Below are 21,059 nucleotides of genomic sequence, written 5' to 3'. Positions count from 1 at the left end.
TGCCATTTCAAGGTTTTCCTATATTGTCAAAGCAACAAGTTTTTAAGCATTATGAAGATTGCTCTCTATTGGCTGTTAAAGTGTTAAATGTTACAGTGGTAGAAGGCATGGGGGAAATATTCCTTTGTAGTTACAGTACAAGCAAGGTCTTCTCAGCAGATCCCAATGAGAAGAAGGATCATATTGGAAGAGGTGGTCCTATTAGTTTCCTGGGCCCAAACTATTTAGGGATCTTAAGGTATTACCGGCATTTTGAATTGTGTCTGGTTTCAGTTAGGCTCAATTGCCGAAGGGGGGCGGCAGCAGGAATGGAGTCATGTGGTGTCAATAATGGGCAGGTGCATTAGCAGCCTTGAAACTCCTTAATTCTTAATACTTAATGCTGCCACTTTACCATCCAGAAACAGAGTAGGATTCAGAACATATGAAAGTGGACAGGGCAATGTCTACCTGCATATTCAGTGAATGCCATCATGTTCACTTCCTCCAGAACACAGTGGATTCCATAAGCAGAAGCCCATAGATGGAGTCATCTTCCACAATTGGTGATTGTGCTATTTTACAAGGGAGAAAACATTGCCATTTACATGGGACTGTCTATCTTGCTTTTAAAATACAACGGAATGAAAACCCATAATGATAAAAACCCCGTGAGGAGAGGTGATCTGAGGAAGGAGTTTTTTGTTGTTCCATTCTGGGTGTGCATATCACAGAGGGAAATACCCAGATTGGTTCACTGGCAGCCATGTTGACTTAATTTGATTCCGATTGACTCTAGGCTTTTCTTGGGGAATAGGGAGGCTCCTCGCAGGAAATGAAACACTTGTTTGCTGCTTCATTTATGAATATTGGTGAATCATGTGCCGTTAATGTTCCATCTGATGTTCCGTGCTTCAGAAATGTGTCTACTCTCCCCCCTCCCTAGTCTGTGCTATGTTGTCTGCTGTTTTGGATTGATGTTGTTCCGGTAGTGATGGACTGAGGCCTTTATGGCTGCCTCTCTCCTGATGTGTCTCTGTGTTGTCTTTGGTGGCGTCACCCCTCCCAAATCTCTTAAGTGTGCATAAGGGCTGTGCTGGTTATTCCAGTTGTTTTTTTGTTTGTTTCGTTTTAGTGATGTTACCCCGGTTTTATCTGCCATTTTACTAACCTCTGGTTTATTGTTTTCGCTTTTTTCCATTCTTTTGCTAACAAAGTTGAGTTGACCAAAGCTGACCTGCAAGGTAGAGAAGGTTTTTGTTTCCATTGCCAGTTTGGACTGAAAGATGCCTTTTAATGTAACCTTTTAGAGCCTTTTAATTATTATTATTATTATTATTATTATTATTATTATTATTATTATCATTATCATTTGATGCAGTCACATCTCTAAGCCAAATGGGTACAGCAAGCATTCCACAACCTGCTAGGTTGGAGAATGGGGTGGGAAGGATTTGGGGGAGAAATGTCTAGGTATGGTTTGGGGTAGCTTAAGAGGTTTGACTGTATCTCATTCTAAGAGTATCCATAACTGCATAGCTTGATTTCCTGAAATAAGGGGTTAACATAACAAAAAATGGCACTGGATGTCTGGTTACTGGGGAAAAAAAGTGAATCGGTCCTTTGGAGGACTGAGAAGTTTATAATCCAATTTATTATGACTTAGACATATACCCTATGATTTCTATGGTACCTTCTTCCAAGCGAATATGTGCATGGTTTCATTCTTACTATGTTTATTAAGCAGCCCAATTCCAGAGATGAGAGGGAATGTGCAGGTTCTATCAGTGGTTCTGCAGACTTTGGAAAGCCAAGAGAAAGGAAGGTAAACTGATGCATAACTGACTTACTCTGAGCTCCAGTGTAATTATACAGATATAAACCCTATTGCACATAAATGCAAGCGCACAGTACTTCACTTTCCAAATCCAGTTCCATTTCTTTCCCAGCATTTGGTATCTGTGGTTTTGCTTTTGCATACTAAACTTGAAGTGTGAACTGGTAATACCGTAGAGAAGTGGGTGAAATGTGACCTCTTTGTGCTGTTCCATGCATTAGATCAGCTTTCAACACTCTGGTGCCCTCCAGACATTTTGAACTACACCTCCCAGACAGACTGGAGCTGATGGGAGGTGTAGTACAAAATATTTATAGGGCAGCAGGGTGGCAAAGTCTGCATTGGATGAACTAGCCATTGGCAGGCACTGTTAAAAGTTTGTGCCCAGCTTCTTAAAGAAGAATCTAGTGATGTCAAACAGACCAGTTCCCAATGCATGTTGGATAACAAAGACACTGAAGGATGTGGATGGGGGAAAGTCCAAAGTTGAAGAGTAGAATGGACAGCAGGAGACTGGAGCTGGATTTCATTACCTAAAATCAGAGGAAAAGCAAAGTAAAGAAGGTAATTTAATGTTGGTGGCTAATGAATGAAGCCAAACGTTGTTCCTAAGATGTTTAAACACCAACACCAGAAACCTTCTGTAATTGCTGTCCTGAGATGGTAAGCACAATCAAAAACTGGGTTTCTTCTGTTAGAATGGGTTTTGGAAAAACTTAAGGATAAGGGTGGGAAGGACAAGTTTTTCATGTTCACCTAAGATTTTCATTAAGGCTCTCCTGGGGTGCATCAAACATATTTTCTCTAGATAAAGTTACTGGTAGGTAACCGTGTTGGTCTGAGTCGAAGCAAAATAAAAAAATTCCTTCAGTAGCACCTTAAAGACCAACTAAGTTTATATTTTGGTATGAGCTTTCGTGTGCATGCACACTTCTTCAGATACACTAGAAACAGAAGTGTCAGACCCTATATATATATACAGAGGGTGGTGGGGGTGGGTGGGAATGGGTGATGGGCTGATGGGAGTGGTAAACCTGTATATGACTGCTAATGGCTGCTGATGGCTGCAATTAGTCCTGGGGTGGGAAAGCAAGGGCTGAGGTGCTAAAGAAAGCTTGATCATGCATAATGAGATAAGAATCCGATGTCTCTATTTATCCCAGGTGCTCCCATGGTTTTAAGCTTGGTAATGATTTCCAATTCAGCAACTTCTCTTTCCAGTCTGTTCCTGAAATTTCTCTGTAATAAAACAGCTGCTTTGAGATCTTGTATAGAATGTCCTGGGAGATTGAAGTGTTCTCCTACTGGTTTTTCAGTCTTATGGTTCCTGATGTCAGATTTATGTCCATTTATCCTACACTTCTGTTTCTAGTGTATCTGAAGAAGTGTGCATGCACACGAAAGCTCATACCAAAATATAAACTTAGTTGGTCTTTAAGGTGCTACTGAAGGAATTTTTCTCTAGATAAAGGTATTCTGGATTGTGGAGAACAAAACACACATGAAGACTGGCAAGTGTGAAGATCCTTGTGTATGTACTGAAACCAAAAGGCAAAATTTAGATTATACTTGACCTTACCCAGTTACCATTTTATTATCCAGTTATTATCCTTATCCAATTAACCATTTTGATTAATATTAATATTATAAGACTTGATAGAGATGACACAAAAGTCTAGAGAACTAACAATTTTCCAGGAAGATTTTTTTTTTTGGGGGGGGGGGGTTGTACAGCAGCAACAAACAAAAAAATAGCAATATAAGGAAACCCAAGAGGAGCAAAGATGGAAGTGATTAAATCTAATATGCTAAAATAATTTTTAAACCGAAGATGAAGCAGGATAATATAAAATGCAACAAAATTATTACTATTACTAATAATTATACACTGCTTTGTTGAAGCAGTTGACAAGGAGTTAAGACAATAAAATAAAAAAATACAATCCTACTAAATGATGGAGAAAAAGAGAGAGATATTGGGATGCCAATAAAGCCCCCATGATTTTGAAAAGGACTGTCGAAGAAAAGAATCTCTTTCATTTCCCTGGTTCCGACATGATGAGTGATGCTGCTAACATGAAAGTAACAGATTCCAAGAAATACATATTTGGTTTTGGGACATGCGCCAAGAAGCCACGTTTGGCCAGATTCCCAGATTTTCCCATCTTGTGTCTGTGCAATGATTTATCTGTTTGTGATGGACATAGATAATGATCTACACACAGGCTCTATGCTATTTCCGATGTGTAAGTATGTTCTGTGTCTGAAATGGGTATTGCATGAGGTAGTTCTAAGAGTTGCAACTTGACCTAATTAGCCAGTTATGGCTGAGCTGTTATATAGGCTTCACATTCAAAAACCCTACACAATACCTGCTGTCAAGACCACTGTCCTTCAGGGCATTTACAAATTTCCATTAGGTTGTTTTAGAACCCTCACCTCTTTCCTATAAAATAAAGGAAATGTTTTTCTTCTTCTTCTGAGTCATTCTGAGTGCCAGACAGTGTCATGCAGAGGTACCTTAATTTCAGGAAACCAATCTTTGCTGTATAGGTTTGGATATCTGAGTCCACGTGGAAACTCGAAACTCCCTTGAGATCTGAGGGGCTGTTTTCTGTGCTGCTGTGACCTGGACGATGGGGAGGTCTGGTGGAAAAAGACTTGCCCACTATACCTTTCTAACACTCCTCATTTTAATCGCCTTCCTTCCTTCCTTCCTTCCTTCCTTCCTTCCTTCCTTCCTTCCTTCCTTCCTTCCTTCCTTCCTTCCTTCCTTCCGTTTCCACTTCTGATGAGTGTTGTACACATCTCCTTTTTCTCACACACTTAACTCCCCTCTTTGCTTTCCTTGCAATTATAAGATCCAGACATATTCCCTTTTATGCGGTTCACTTTGCCATGGGAGGGGCATCCCAGCTTACTCATCCTTTTACAGGCATGGTCTATGCAAAACTGTTATAGTGTGTTGTGAGGGGAAAGGGAGAAGAAAAAGGCAGGTATGTATCATTTTGTTTAATAGAGGGAGAAATCTGCAGTTGTATCTGGGGGAGTCATAACTAGATATTTTGAACCCCTTTAGTCTCATCTACCCACCTGAGGACAGCCTGATTTTGATATATGCTCATAAGCTTGAATAATGACCTGCCTCATTCTATTCTTGCTCATTTGGAAGTCAAACTCGCTGGTTTCATTGGGATTTAACTTCCAAATAAATATTTGTAGGGTTGCATTTGTGTGACCTACCCCAATTGATTTCAGGGTGTGTCAGTATGCTGAATTCTGCCTAGGACTGACTTGTTGGTTGTGTAAATTATTTGGTTATTTTGCCCTTAGTTCAGAAATTCCAAGGTCAAGCACACCACCAAGTTTGAATGTTGAAAAATACAACTGGGATCTGGAGTTATCCTTCCTTACAGGGGTGTTCCTTTTAGGTCTTCTTTCTCCTTCTTGAGTCCAACCAGCCAGGAGTCACATTTTGGCTGACAACACAGTTCTGTGTGCTGCCCAGATCTGAGTATGTTATGAAGTCATTGAGGGCAAAAAACAATGATTTTGAATTATGGCACTTCTTTTTGGGGGGCCAGTCACATTTATTTACCGGTATTTCTTTACTTAACAGAATGTATATATCACTTGATTGTAATAAAATCTCTTAAGCGGTTTACAAAAAACGATAAAATTCTCAATAAAAACTATTAAAACATTTAAATATAATTATAAATTTATGTGCCATTTGGGTGTGCCAATTTTTGACTTTGCACAGGCCACCATATTACGAAAGATTACCAAAATCCACCCCTGATCACAGCATTATGTAGCAAATAAGTTCTGGGTATCTGCTAATTTTACTCAAGGCAAACAAAGCCAGTTAAGAGCAAGTGCAGTGTTTCCTGAACAGATAAATATTTCCATCCCATTTTATAGAAATGTCCCCTTCCAACAAAAAAGGGGGCTTTAAGTTATATAGTAAGTGTTGGTTAAAATCCCAAAACTTTTAGTTTGCCTTGGCCCTGTCCATCAATGTTTGCATCTTTGGGCAACGAAAGGCACGAACTTAACTATCCTTATTTGTTGGAAGACACTTGTGCTTCCTTCCTCCTTATCACCACATTGCATAACAATCAAATCCACTCATGGAAGGCTGAGTCATGCTCCCAGGGGTGGAGGAAGGGGGTGTGGTTGGTGTGGACTGCCCCGGGTGTCACCACTGAGGGGGGTGACAAAATTCCGGGCGGCACTCACCGCTGGGCTTGCAGCGTGCCTGAGCCACATGTCTCCCCTGGGTGAGATGTGGTTCCTTGGGCATGTGCAAGCTCTGCACTGCCCAAGCGGTCCGCCTGCTGCCTCCCCACCAGCTGTAGGGTGGCTGAGTGGGAGGAGGCAGGCAGACTCCAGAGGCCCTGCGCAGTGCCCCCCTCACCCCACCCCTCACCCCACCCCTATGGGCAGCTTGCGCTGTCTGTGGGCGCACCGCCCCAGGCACCCAAGCAGCTTCCTCCACCGCTGCATGCTCCATCCCCATTATTTACATTTTCCCAATCTTTAGAAAGTGCAGGGGCACCACATTTATATAGGGTTGCATCCCTTGTTATGAGAGTGGAAAGTGAGTTTGTGCAATGGGTCTTTCCCTTACCCTTCTCTTCTCCTTTCAACACACACTACCTCCCCAAAAGCTTCTCCCTTCAGAGATCAAGGTGGGTACTGACCAAATATTTGCACTGTGTCATCCGTGCCTGCTATGGGGCAGAGGGGAAAGGCTGAAATCAGGTGGATGAACTCCACCCAGTTTTAGTCAATTTCCCCTAAGCACACATTGGAGACCTAGAAGACACAGCTCACTATGCTGGTCTGCTTCACCCTTTGGATAGGCTTTTTTTTGGGGGGGGGTGTTGCTGCTGAGGGAGAAGGTGAAGACAGCAATCCACTGAACGAGCTACCTTCCTCTTGCACAATTTTGAAAACAACCTATACCTGTATAAGAGGTAACAATGAATAGGCAAGGCTTTTCTGGGCCAGGAGAGGGAGTAATAGAAGAAATTTCATTTGCTGATTTGTGTTGATAACATACCAATTAATGCACAGAGTCACTTCCCCTATCAAACGTACATATTTCTGTAGGGATAATCGGTATAGACCAACAACTGTGCAGTAAATGCCAGTTATTCTAGGCTGACGATCTTCCATTGGTTATTATTTTCTACTTCGTTTGTGTTGGGGGGGGGGACCTTTTAGAGAGCCAGTTCATTTTTCCTAAAATGTGAAAGAAAATCCCCTTAAACAGAAAGAAAGAGATTTGAAGGCAGGGGTGGGGGAGAGAGATTGGTTGGATGGATTTAAATGATAACAACCAAACACTCTTTTCATAAATCAACACCTATAAACAGACTCATCTGAAATCTATACCGGTGATTGCACAATTAAGCGTTAAGATTTTAAAGCTTTATTAAGTGGGCAGGATCTTGTTAAATGGCACCAGAAATGCCATGAATAAAAATGAAGCTTATGACACCTTGTGGAGAGCTTGAGAAAGATGTTACTCAGTGCCAATTCTCATTCCCTGTGCACATAAATTATGTATCCTATCTCCATTGCTTCTGCCCTCAGCTATTACCTGAAGGGTCATGTGCATGAAAACAGACTTCTTTGGCATCTAAAGCCCTGGTGGGCTCCTCTTGCTTTCTCTTCCATAATCCTCATTCCCTGTGACATCCCCCTTCCCATGGCCAAGATTCTAGAGTCACAGGCAGGGGAATTATGACATCAGCGAGGAACAGAAATAGAAGAAGAAGAATTCTCCACAAGACCAGTCTCTAGTCCTCATGTGAACCTTCCTTGGGGAATGCCAAAGAGGTGAAGTGAGCACAATGATCCAGAAACTCAACTTCTGTCCATCAAACAGGCTGTAACTAAATAAAGCTGAGCCAGTTTGTATTTCCTGTTGGAAGTTAAAAGGCTCCAGCATTAGAAAGGTAGCTCTTATAGCCCCTGGGATGGGGAAGGTTTTTTTTTAAACCCACTGTTTATTTCCCACTATTTAATGCTGAACCAGAGCAAACAACAATTGAGTTTTATGTGGATTGGCATTTGTTCCAATGCAGTGATAAACAGTGGGTTTTCCTGGGGAAAGCTGCAGGACCCGTGCCCAGAAGTCACAGAAGAAATCACAGGACAAAGGGAGGTGTGGATGAGCCCTCATTTAGGGTCACTTATCTCAATGGGTTTTCTCTGAGAAGAATTTATTTGAAGTGAACCAGCTGGCAATATTACTTAATTAAATTATGCATCCAGTTCCTCAAATAAAATAAAGGCCATGTGGATTTAATTTTAAGTTTGCAGAGTTGGTGTATTAAAATACTATGTTTCCCTAGCATAACAGATACACTTAAACACAGAACCTTTTTGTGGTTAAGAAAGTGATGGAGGGAATGCACTGATGGAGAGCGAACAAATGATAACCAGGAAAGTTTATAGACACCACAAAAGCAAATCAGAAGGAATACTCATTGTTCTACAACTCCCTGCTAACATAGCTGCCAAGTTTTCCCTTTTCTCACGAGGAAGCCTATTCAGCATAAGGGAATTTCCCTTAAAAAAGGGATAACTTGGCAGCTATGCCTGCTAAGGAATCAGAACAAAAGCTCAATAGAGACCTAACATAGTTTAGGTCTGCATAAGCTTTGCACAAGCAAATTAGGATGAATGATCCATAAACAGGTTGCTTGGTGAAGCCCATAGTTCATATGAGCTTATGCCATCCTTACCCCCCACCCCACCCCACCCCACATAACCCTCCCTTAAATCCCATTGAGTTGTGAATTATAACTTGCAGGGTACTAGAAGGGAAGCTGATCTAGTAGGGTGAATCTGAGGTGGAGTCTCATTTAGATTATCTTTGGACATTGGTGTGAGTGTCTGTGAATGTGGCAGTTCACTCCCTAGTAGAGGAGCTATGGAGAAAATGTTCACGTCAATAGAGTCCAGCCAGAGAATACATGCTTTGAGTACAATCAAACAAAGTATGCCCCCATAAAAGGGAAACAGGTGTGTTGTTTGTGAAAAGCAGCAAGAGGGTGAAATCCAAAAGCTGCTTCTCCTGTAAGCCTGGAGCCTCCTTTTTTGCTTCTGTCGTAGCCCATCTCCTTAGACGAAATGGTAGCACTGCCATTGGGCAGATGGTAGCACTGCCGTTGCCTGCAGGTGTTCCTGAGGCTTGTTACACAGCAGCTCGAATCCTGACAGAAGCTCTGGGTTTGTATCTCCCCCTGCCCCTGGTGTGTTAATATCCTGAACTACTCCCATCCTGCTGATGCCACTCAGGCCAGCCTGCTGCCTGTCTGAACAGAAGGATGCAAGCTAGATAGCCATACACAGAGAGGCTTAAAGTGAAACCAGTTGTGTTTCCCAGGCACTTACATGCAAAGGGCTGATGTTTTCAAGCACAGCAGGACAACATGTTCCCCATTTTTGTTGCTTTGCTATGAGGTTGCTTTGAAGTGATGCCCTCAAGGAACACTGGAACATAGGGAGCTGCCTTATATTGTGTCAGAGCCTTCACCCATCCAGTCTAGTATCCACTACCTTGACTAGCAGCTTCAGGAAGGAAATTGTTTACAGCCATACCTGGGGTTTGAACCTGGAGCCTGGCAGATGTTCTATCATCGAGCTATGGCCTTTCCTGGGCTGGGGGACAAAAGGCATCCCCTTGTGAAGCAGACTTTAGCTAAGAGGGTCCCTTGTGGGATGGGCTTTTTCATGTGGGGCACCTCTTCAAAGGAGGGGTAAACTCTGAAGTATCCCCCAGCTTGGATTTTAATACAATTTTAATCAGGTTCGCCTCTTTTTTGAGGGGAGCACCCCCAAAAACTTGTTCTTGGGCCTTAGCCCATTGATCTTCACCCCAGCACTGTTGCTGTTCGGTGGAGTCAGTTTACCCAATGAGCTGCCAGGTTTCAAATGAAAAATAGTCAAGTGGTTTTACTTGCATGTGTGAACCAGGTGAGGGGTTAGGCCTGGGAAGTCAGGCTTAGTTTTCCTCACCACTGTCAGAACTCCTGCTTCTTCGCAGCCTTGTAAGAAGCAGAATGTCAACAAGTAAAGTCCATCTCATTGCCCCGTCAGAACTAATCACTTGGTGAATGTTCTTTCCCCTTGGCTGAAGAATAGTTTGCAGGGGGGGAAAGGATGGATCAAATGCCAGGGACTGAGATCCAGTAAAGGAGGCAAGTCCATGCTTCCCACTGCAGCCCCTTGCTTATTACAGTATGTTCCAGAGGGTACCTCAACTCCACAGAGCAGATTCTCATGAGGTATGGGGGGGAGGAGGAGTTGACTAAAGCTGCCTCCTCAGAACTGGTGAAAGTTTCCTCCGCCATTCCTCCAGTGAGGAGTGTCCCCCAAGCAGAGTTCCACTCACTAGAACTCTGGATCCAGCCCATTAAACCTCTGCTTTTGTTTCAGCATTTTCTTGGTCAGTAGTATACCAGATGAATCCCTCTACTGTTCCTTTAATGGATATGAGAAGTGTAAATACAGAAGTGTAAACTGCTGGGTGTTTTTCTTCTTCTTCATTAGTTGATCCAAAATGCAGCTCTCTGTTGATGGTGGTAAGGGAGGGTTCATTTTCTCTAGTCTTCCAGATCTTCTGAGTTTGGTAAAACAGCAAAACAAACTGTGTTGTGCATGGCAGATCTCACCTCCTTCCACAACAGGGAAGGAGGGGGAAAATCCGTTTGATTGATGAATCTCAGAGGATGCTGTTCATTCATTACACCCAGATGGCTCAGTGGCTTGGACCAAGTCAAAATGTGTGTTCCTCATCCTGAAATCACAAGTTTTTGCTGTTGTATTTAAGGGAGAGGAACTGATGCACAGTATATATATATATATATATATATATATATATATATATATATATATGAAGGTAAAAATCGTGAAAGTGTGTGTTCCACTTTTCTCCGTAACCGCTTGACCGATCGTCCTGAAATTTTGACACAACGATCCAGGCCACTCCCCGAGCGTTGTTAGAAAAAAAATCCCTCAAATTTCACACCTGGGCAGGTAGAAACCTGCTTTTCCATAAAGTAAAACAGCGCCCTCAAGTGGAATTCCTCCCACAGTACACCCCCCTTCCTGTGAAATCTACACCACACCCACAAACCAAATGATGACATAATCAACCAAGCAACTGAAACCACCAAGGTGGCCCTAGGCCCCTGCCAGGCCCCCAGGCCCCCACTAGTCCCGGGGGAGGAGAGGGGGAGTGCCCGGGTCGCAGGCCGCAGCACGGCCTTTGTTTTATGTAGGCCCCTGTCAGGCCACTAGGCCTGGGGGGGGGGGAGAGAACAAGTGCATGGATCGCAGGCCGCAGCACAGCCTTTGTTTTATGTAGGCCCCTGCCAGGCCCCCACTAGGCCTGGGGGGGATAACCCACAACAACGGACTTGGGGGCACGGCAAGGGGTTTTTACTTTAAAATTTAGCACCACTACTGCCCCCAAATCCCCCACCAAATAACCACAAGACAAGAACAAATACCATCCTTCAAAACGTCATGAGATACGCCGGTCACGGAGGGGGGGGAGACAAACAGAATAGATCATGGATCGGGACACGTGGGGGCAGTCACAGGGATTGCCACAACAATGTGCCACACCCACAAACCCTGCCTCCACCACGAGATCCTATAAAACAATTTTTGTCTCTCATATTTGTGGTGCTGAAAATAAATGACATTGATACAAAGGGTCAAGAGGCAGGGTCAAAGGCACCAACAAAGAGCAGGAGTTGACATTGTACCAGATCCTACCAACCATTTTCCTTTCAAAGACCAGCTGATAGGTCTTTGGATAAAGTGGACAGTTACTAGAGAAATGAGCTGTCAGTTCCCTTCTCCCATTCCAACCTGCATTGAAGAAATGATTGGAAGTCCCAAACAACATCCTATCCCATCCTTGATGAAAATCAATCATGAGGAGGCAAGTAACAGACAGCTTGGAGAATCAGGCTGCATTGTTGAAAGAACTAGGATGATTATGGTGAATCTTGGGATGGGCGGGGGGGGGGGGAGGCAAACATCAGTTATTATAAGGATTTCTTCTGAGCCTGCCTAAGAGGGAATATGCTACCTTCCACACCTTCTTTCTGCTGTGTGTCACAGTTTTCTGTTTGTTGCTGAGTGTGCAATTCCCCATGTCTTCTGTGTGTCCTGGATTTCTGTTGCATGTCCATGAAATAAGAAAAAAAAGTGTTTGGTTTCCTTTTCTTCTTTGGTGCATGATGACGATACATAATGGCCTCATATTATGACTCTTTTCCAATCGCTGCTCTTTCTTTCTTGCTTTCCTCACTATCCCATCTCAGGACCAAGCACCACTTGCCAAGAAGACTCCTGTGCCAACCAAGGCATCTGCATCCAGCAATGGGAAGGCTTCATTTGTGACTGTTCCATGACTTCCTACTCTGGGAACCAATGCAATGATCGTGAGTACCAGCTTTTTATATGGGATTTTGCAAGGACCTAGAAGGCATTTGATGTCTGGTTTGGTAGCTTATCACTGGGTGTGAATCCTAATGTCAGAGCTGCCTCATCATCTTGCTAGGCAACTAGCTTTAAAAGCTAGATTACTTGAAGAAAGAGTAGGATAATTATTTTCCCTTTGATCTGATATGAAAGTGCTTGAGTGCATTCTGTTTTCATATTTAAAGACAAATGAAATGAAAGGGGGCTATTGATGTTCTTTTTATAGCATCCAGATGGAACTGTGTGTGTTAGACAGTAATCAGAGTTTTACTAAATGAAGTACATTAACTTCTTAAAAGTTTTCCAGCCACAGTGTCCGGTACTTAGTCTTGTCTTAAGTGGCTGCAAAAGCTGAAAAAGGTATCATATTGAATTCTTGGAGGCTTTTTGGTTCTGTAAATGATGCCCACAATTTCCTGTTGGTGATTGTGTGCTAAGGTGTCACTTGTTGGTAGACTTTGGCAGGAGTAGCCAATGTGGTCGATACGCACTGTGGAACTGCTCTCCTGACACCAGCATCAGTGAAACTGTCGTAGACAGTGTTGGGGTGATGGGCAGTTTGGATGCTCTGGTGGGAGTGCCTGTTTAGCTTCACCAGTGCATCTCTGCAGCCACAACCTGGTCCCTTCCCTTCCTTGCTCTAATACCATCCAGGCAAGCTGCAGTGATGCTGGTGTTGGGAGGGTGGCTCCATGGTGCTCCTGCTACTGGACTTTGGTCCTGTTTTCATGTTCATCTCTGACATGGTAAAATCACTGTGCAATGGATCTTCTGACTGCCCTTCTGTATAATGAGAATGAGTTTAGCATGTCCTGGAGATCCACTGAAAGCTAAACTCTCCCTACAGAACTCATAATGGCATTTAGAAGATGTATTCTGCAAGCAAAAATGACACATTGAAATTACCTTGTGGTGACTTTACCACATTCATGTTTAAGATGGGAACTGGGTGTTTCATGAGCCTACGAGGGTATATTCATCCTTAAGTCATTCAAATCTTGCTTTCAATTTGTTCACTCCAACTATCATGATATGGAGCACTAATATATACATTTATCTAGTGTTCATGTGGGGAAACCCAAGGTGTGTGTGGGGAAATCATTGGGAAAGCAGGAATTTGATGCTGATCCATACATGCAGCAGACATGTGTGACACCATTTGGACTGCACATGAGAGATCATTTGTTTGAATGCATCTCTTCTGTACCCTATCAAAAGAAACAAAACAAATTGCTTCACACGTGTCAAAAATTGGCACATCAGAGAGAAAATTGGCCTAGACTTCTTTTTCCTCATAAGCTAGTTTTCTATGCACACACATGTGTTCCCTGCATCAGGGAAGGTTAAAACTTGCAATCTTCCAGCTGCTCTGTGGCATGTGAATTGATGCATGTATAGGTGGCTAGTTCTAAAATCCCAATCAAATGCAGTTCAGCCAGATGTATATCAATAGGCACAGAATTATCCCCACCTTTGTCTTTTTTTGCTGAGATTCACAGCTCAATCATAAATATGTCCTAAGCTCTGTCTGGAAACAGATGCCTTTTCTGTCTGTCCTCTTCCTTTCCCTTCCCCTTAGGGTTTTTTTTTAAAAAAACATGGCACTTATCTGCCCCACAGTGCCCTGTGAGACACACTTCTTTGTCAATTATAGGCATGCTTCTTAGGAAACCACTTTACACAGAAAATGCAACCCTAGGACCTATGAAGCTGCATTTAAATAAGTGTTGTGGAGTGATCTAAAGGGGTTAGTGACACCATGCCCTTTCTGGCTTCTAATGAATTGAGCCACATGATTCCAAAGCACTACAGAACCCATTGGCACTAATGAATTCAGACAGACTTCCAAGTGTCATTAAGTTCATTTTTGAGTCTGTAATTAAAACTTCCTTAATGTTCAGGAATCAACAGATAGGATGTCATATAGGGCAATTGGAGGGCAAATGGATGTGAGTGAAAGTGACTTGTGGGGCTTCTTCTGGTGCTTAAAATGTGCATCATAAGACACATGTTATGTATGCAGGCATCATGTAGGGAGGGCTGTAAGCATGCCTGTTTTCTAGAGAAGGCATTAAAAAACTATAAAGAAAATGTCACAGAAAAATGCTGGAAGGCACTGAAGTCCTTTATATTGGCCCTCCTGGCTTTGCTGAGGTTATCAAAGGCCTGGTCCTTAAAAAAAGGCTCCTGTCTTTAAAGAGCAATGTGTCAAAAGTGGCCCCACTCATACAAGAAAAAGCATATTTGAATTGCCAACAGCCAGGTGTCTCTTGCATTCTTGTGCTGGTATTTTAGAAGTGGTTGTGGTAGGAAGCTGTCTCCAAAAAGGAGCGAGAAAGGTAAGTTCACAATGATCGCTCTAAACCTGCCGTGCTGAGATCTGCAAAAGGTATGTCCTCGGTTGTGTTATGCTTGCAAATGATTGTTTGGGACTAGACTTTTTGCAATGGCGGATTTTGTTCTTGCAGTTCTGCAACACACTCTGGGGTGGATAGCATCTTTCCAATAATGTTGCAACAAGTTCCTTGCTGTCCTGAGTGCTAGTGTGATCCAGATGCTAACAGAGATGTATGTATTGTTAATTCGGCCCAGAGTGGAAATGCTGTGCAAACACAGCTGGCAAGTAATGTATTGTCAGGTAACTTGGGTCACAAAGGTTCTCATGTGTCCACAATGGGCCATAAGATGGTATAATATTGTGAGAAACTTCATAATGCAGAAATGGATCCTTGTAAACTAGACAGCCAAACGTCATGAAGCTGTCCAGCATAGTTGGTGATAATTTGTTCCACTAGCTTAGACTTATTTAAACTGGATCTTGATGAGTTACACTGAAAATTTTAGGGGCTTAGTATAATACATCTTCCTTCTTCTTCTCCCCTCACTCACATGTCTGAACTGCTGCCGTGGAACAATTGCACTGGCCTCTATGGTCAGAGATGCTTTGGTTTACTGTTGCAGTTTTCCTGACCTTGGAAGTTTCTGCCAGTGTCACCAGCACCCTTTTAATTCTTCTTCCATGTGTGAGTCCAGAAGGAGAAAGACAGAAAAAATGAAGTAGCAACAGGCAGCATGTGGATTAGCCCTGGGGCATTAGCCAAAGTATCGTCTATCTGGGTAGCCTTGGCACAATTAGCTGCAACTTCCCCAACATCCCGTTTAGTTCAAAGACCAATGAAGTACTGATTTGTGGCTTTATTGATGTGACATGAGATGTGTTTTGGCTCTAGGAAAGCTTTTGTCTAATTTCACTGTTGATCCAGTATGTGTTCTACATTACTTACTGATGCAAGTTATGAATATTTAAATAAAACTACTTAGAAATGGCAGTTAGATCACAGATGGGTGTGCCGTTTTTCCTCCTGCTGGCTATGACCATGTGGAGGCCTTTTAAAAACTACTCTTGCACCAATGACCAGGAGTTCCTGGCTTGCAGCATATCAGTCACCTGCAGGGGGCTCATGTGTAAACAATAAAACACCAAACAGATGTCTGTTGCTACATCTGTCAGGTGCTCATTGATTAGTTTTCCTTCGTTTTTGTTGTCTCTGTGTATGTTCAAATTATAGGTTGCAATACATTATTGATTGGTATTGTTAAAACAGGTTTTTCGTTCAGCCAACAGGAAAAACAAATTGCACCTCTCTCTTGAATGTGTGTCCACATACGCTTCTAGGCTAGATTCCTTAATGTTAACTTTGTGGTGGGATTGCGATGCCTGCATTTTCAGTTCCCATGTTGCATTGGTAATGTTCTGCATCCCAAGGGTTATCGAAATTGGTCAGCTTTGCCTCATTTTCAAACTGAGAAAGTGAATGTTCACAATTGTACCTGTTGCTCTCTCTCTCTCTCTCTCTCTCTCTCTCTCTCTCTCTCTCTCTCTCTCTCTCTCTGTTATTAAGTTTTTGCAAAAAAAAAATTCCACACATCCTTTAACATTCATTCATATCTTATACAATATTTTTTTGGACTTCCATCAACCACGTCTAAAGATTTCCAATCTTCCTAACTTATTCTTGCATTCCCTAATTCACTATTACTTTTAATAAACAATAACCAATTTTTATATTCCTAACTAGCGTAATTTGTTGTTTACAATTGTTTTTCAAATAATTCTCAAATTTTTTAGTCCAGTCCTTCAAGAACCTCTGGTCCTGCCAGTTTCAAATTCTCCCTGTCATATTGTCCAATTCTGCGTAGTCCATTAACTTCGTCTGCCATTCTTCTATCGTCGATAATTCTTCGTTTTCATTTCTGTGCCAATAGTACTCTTGCTGCCACCATTGCATACAAAAACAGTTTTTTACCATTGTACCTGTTGCTGTTGGGGCCAATTCCATTGTGTCTGGGTGGGGTGGCCTCTGCAATTTCATTGCCAGTGCACTTAAGCTTGATTTGCTTTAGAAGAAGCCTCTTTTTGCCACTATTTAATTACCATCCATTTATTTCTAATGTGCTCAATTTGTTAGCTTACAGATCAAAACAATATGCATAAAAGGGTTATGGGGTGCAGGAAATTAATCCACAAGTATCATTAGCTGTTGATGAATAAACTTGTAAGCTGCTGATTTTTACCTGGTAGTAGTCTTCAGTGCTGTTTGCAAACTCACTGGAAAGACTTGGTATGTATACAGTATTTGAAAGAGATATAATTCAAATTGCGCAAATTGTAGCTCAGGAGACCAGGACACACCCTATCCTACCCTCTTCAGTCTTGCTTGCTTCACACTCTCTGTCTGTACCTCTGTTTTCACCAATCTGTGCCAATCCTGCAATTCTTGAAAAAACATTCTATCCTCACCCCTCTACTACTACTACTCTGTATTCTACCTAGGTAAAAAGCAAAAGTTAAAATGTGGTGTGGCTTTTATAGATCCCAGGAGCAATATTGGAAGTGGCCTTTTGCTTCATATTTCCACTGGCTTTCACTCCCTTTCTCACATCCCAAGTCTTCGCATCAGCCTTCATACAGAAGTGCGCTTTTTTTTTGTAGCATCGCATGCCAAACAAGAGCAATGTCTTCCATTGTGGAAACTGTCCAAGGAGCTTTTAGGTTCCTCTCTGCAAGCACCGAAACACCTCTCGGCAACTGCAAAGCATCAGGCTGGGATGCAGACCAAGAGCTTGTATGGAAGCATGTCCGCCTGACATATTGTTTTGTGTAATCCTCGGGGATCATGAATTAGCCCTGAAAATAATGAGAATCAACGTCAGAAGAGTTGGTTTTCAAATGTTTTGTGTCAGATGTCCACAGAGAGAACCTGAGGGAAGCTCTCTAGAGCAGAGACGAGGGACCATTTTCAGCCCAAGGGACACATTTCTTCATGGGCAATTTTCTGGGCGCTGCATGCCATGGAGTAGCCAGAGGCAGAGCTATGCAAAAGTCAGAGGTTTTGACATATACCCCACACTTCAGTGTAAGTGAGAGACATTATCACAGCTGAATGACAGGTTCCAGACAGGCAAAGGTGCTTGAAAAAGCATGAAAAGGGGCTTTTCAAGGACCTGGCCTTAAGGGCAAGGGGTGTTTCCTGGAAGAGCCTTGAGAGCCAAATAGAGGTCTCATTTGTCCCCCCAGACCTGAGGTTCCCTATCAGTGTTCTAAAGGATATCCTCCTCCTCCCTCTCACCTGTTCTCGTCATGGTACTAAGGCCCCATCTATGTTTCAAATGTATATTGATTGTATATTTGCCTGACTTGAAGAACTCTGGATTTGTTTGGTACCAAGAATTCTTTGTTACAGACTCTTTGCCCCTTTTGCAGAACTACAGTTTCTCAGGTTCCCCGGAGAAGAGAATGAGTTTGAAATCAGTTTAAGTCTGTGGCATGAATATCCCCCGAGAGTCAGACTAAAGAGAGATACTTCCAAAGAAACAGGAGGAATTGACTAATTTCAGGCTTTTCTTGTCTGCACTGAATCTACACTCTTCATAGCCCATGTGTAGAAAGGAAGTTCCATTGAAATTATGACGACTTGAAGGGGGATATTTGTACTTTAGAATGAATGAGGAGCATTCTGTGAACCCATCTGCCCAACACAGCTAAGCTGGAGCTGGGGGTGTGGGGGACACATTTTACAAAACGTACCCTCCTCCTTTCCAGGAATTTTTCAGCAAGGCTTGTGAAATCAAACAAAATAGTTCCCCTCACTGTGATCATGGTGCCATTATGGCATTCTTGCTGCCCTCACTCTGATATGGCTTTGTGTGATTGTCACATAGCCAGATCTGATCAGCTCTGTGTCTTGCTTCCTGCATCTCCCATAATTATTTGGGATTAACTCATAAATACCATATTTTTAAAAAATGGCTTAGAAATGGCAAGGGGGTGGCTGATGAATCAGACAGCTGATGGAGTGCTAACCACACTCCTGTGGTACAGAATGACTGTTTTGCATTTAATATTTGATGTGTTGGAATTCTAATAAATATTGTTTTGGGTTTTTTTTTTTTTAAATGACAAGTCAGGGAAAGAAGCAGCTGCAAACAGGTGGTGTTTTCGTTCTACTTCACTTTTATCTCCCAAATGTTGGTGGGTGAAAAAATTGTTGCTGCTCCACTTGGGATGGATAAGTGAAATAAAATGCCAAAGACCTCTGTCCCTTCGAAGTAGCAAATTCTTCATCATCTAGGGCAATGGAGGGAGACCTGTGGTGCTACCCATGTTTCTTAACCACACTTTCCATTTTCCCTAACCATTGCTCCTGCTGGAACAGATGGGATATGAAATGCAACATCTATTGGGTGGTAAGTTCCGCAGTCCTGCATCAATCAGTCAATCAATCAATCAATCAATCAATCAATTAATATCCCACCCCCCCCTGCTCCCAAAGGAGCCTAAAACCAAGAAGGAATGGTCCCTAGATCCACATGAGAGTATACCAGTAGTCATGAAGCTGAAATGTAAGTTAATTTCCAAACATTGTCACTGTTAGCAACTTGTGGCTGTGTGAAGTTTTAACAACAGCTCCCCACTCTATGATAGACTTTTGCTATGCATCAGTGTTTGAGTATGTGCAAATCTGATCCTTGTGCCAGAATTGTAGGGAAGAAATCTTCCCTAGTCGAATCAACTGATTTCTCTCCTGCCACTCCTGTCTGTCACCTTGGCCAACATGGAAATGGCTAAGCTGATTGGAGTCTTTTTAGCAGCTTGTTGTGTGCAACATTTTGAGCAAGAACTGCAGTCACCCCCTAGTGGTATTGGTGCCCATGTGAATCTGCAAACGCGTGGGTGATGTGTCTGCTTGTACAATGGTCTCATGCATCCACTGACATCAGTAGGATGGAAGCAAGTTCAGCAGTCATCTCTGAAGATCCCTTAGAAGCCTTATTTGATGGAGACAGTGTGGTGAGCTGAATAAATCCATACTGCAAATAGAATGTGTGTGTGTGTGTGTGTGTGTGTGTGTGTGTGTGTGTGTGTGAATGTTTCTTTAAAAAATGACAGAGGAAAGAAAATCATAAGAAGGTTAAAAGGATAAGCCCAGGATCATATTCTTGATTGTTATCCAACCTTCCTAATATGCTCATTATTGCCTCTCATTGGAAGATGACTGACTGCCTACTGATCTCCAGTGGAGTTTAGCTGTGCATGGAGACATATCTCAGCAATGTTACTAGCTTGTTATCCAGGAGCTGTTACAATAGGCTGAGCCTGTGGAGCATTGTGGAAAAACATGAAAATTTAAAACTCAGTTGTCTCAATAACGATTCCCGAGAGGAAGATTTAGGTGGGTTATTTAGACACTTCTGAAATAGATTTTATATCTCTGAGTGTGTTAAAGGAGCTGGAGGGATGTCTGTGATTATTCTATGTGGAGTTGCTTCAGATTACCCTCAAAAGAGCATTCTCCATCTGGAGAATCCAGCTTCCAGGGCTGAATTGCCTTTCGAGCAGGGTTAGAAAAAGGGTCCACACCCCTACTTCATAAGGATCTGAGAATGTAACCTGACTGATGATGCATGGAGACCTTTGCAGTGCACTCCTTTGTCCTGAGCTGGGTGTTGACACACCCTTGTTACATCCTCCGGTTCACAATCTGGCACAAACTCCACTGCTGACACTGGTTCAACAATTAAACTGCAATTGGGTAGTGGGGTGTGAATCCCCAGCCGAAGCCAGCCACCCATATTCCAGGCTATATTCTCCTCTTCTGCAGTTTCCCCCTACCAGCTATAGAACAACACTCACCGGATTGCCTAATATTTCACTTAGTGCAGCAAGCAAGTCTGTCACATGTCATTCTCTCTAGCCTGAGGCAGAGACCTGTATTGATTAGAAGTGGCAGGTTTCCTTTATAACTCAGTTTTGATTTTCAGAAGTACTCTGTTCCTGGCATTAAAAATTGCGACACTCCGCCCTCTCAGCTTAAGCAATATAACCATCATTAGTTGTGCTCTTGACGTGGCTTTGATTAGATGGAGCTGGTGTGATTTGTGTAAATGCCAGTGTTTCATAGACAGTAACGTTAAATAACTGCATAAGCAAGAGCAGGATTTTTCAAAGCTTACCCTAGTAGCTCTTTCTTAAAATATACTGAAGGAAGCTCAACTGCTTTAATCATTATTCTTTTTCTTCCCAGTTGCCACCAGATGGCCCAGGAATTGAGTGATAGGGAGTTTAAACCAAACAGTTCCAAAACCTTTCACTCCTGCTGGGATTTCTCTTGTGACACTTTAAAGTCGGACCAGCAATCTTTTTGACTCATGGAGACATATAGTT

General features: G+C 42.6%; 1 protein-coding gene across 1 annotated transcript in view; it reads left to right on the top strand.

Moving 5' to 3' along the window:
* Positions 1-21,059, top strand: part of NRXN3 (neurexin 3) — a 1,204,733-nt gene that overhangs the window by 549,902 nt on the left and 633,772 nt on the right. The window contains exon 12 of the mRNA XM_060282978.1: positions 12,175-12,294. Within this exon, the coding sequence (XP_060138961.1) occupies positions 12,175-12,294 (120 nt within the window). The remainder of the gene's footprint in view (positions 1-12,174; positions 12,295-21,059) is intronic.

Source organism: Zootoca vivipara, chromosome 1, assembly GCF_963506605.1.
Source record: "Zootoca vivipara chromosome 1, rZooViv1.1, whole genome shotgun sequence".
NCBI classification, from domain to species: Eukaryota; Metazoa; Chordata; class Lepidosauria; order Squamata; family Lacertidae; genus Zootoca; species Zootoca vivipara.
Note: the sequence above shows the minus strand (reverse complement) of the source record. Positions and strands in the feature narration are given on the sequence as shown.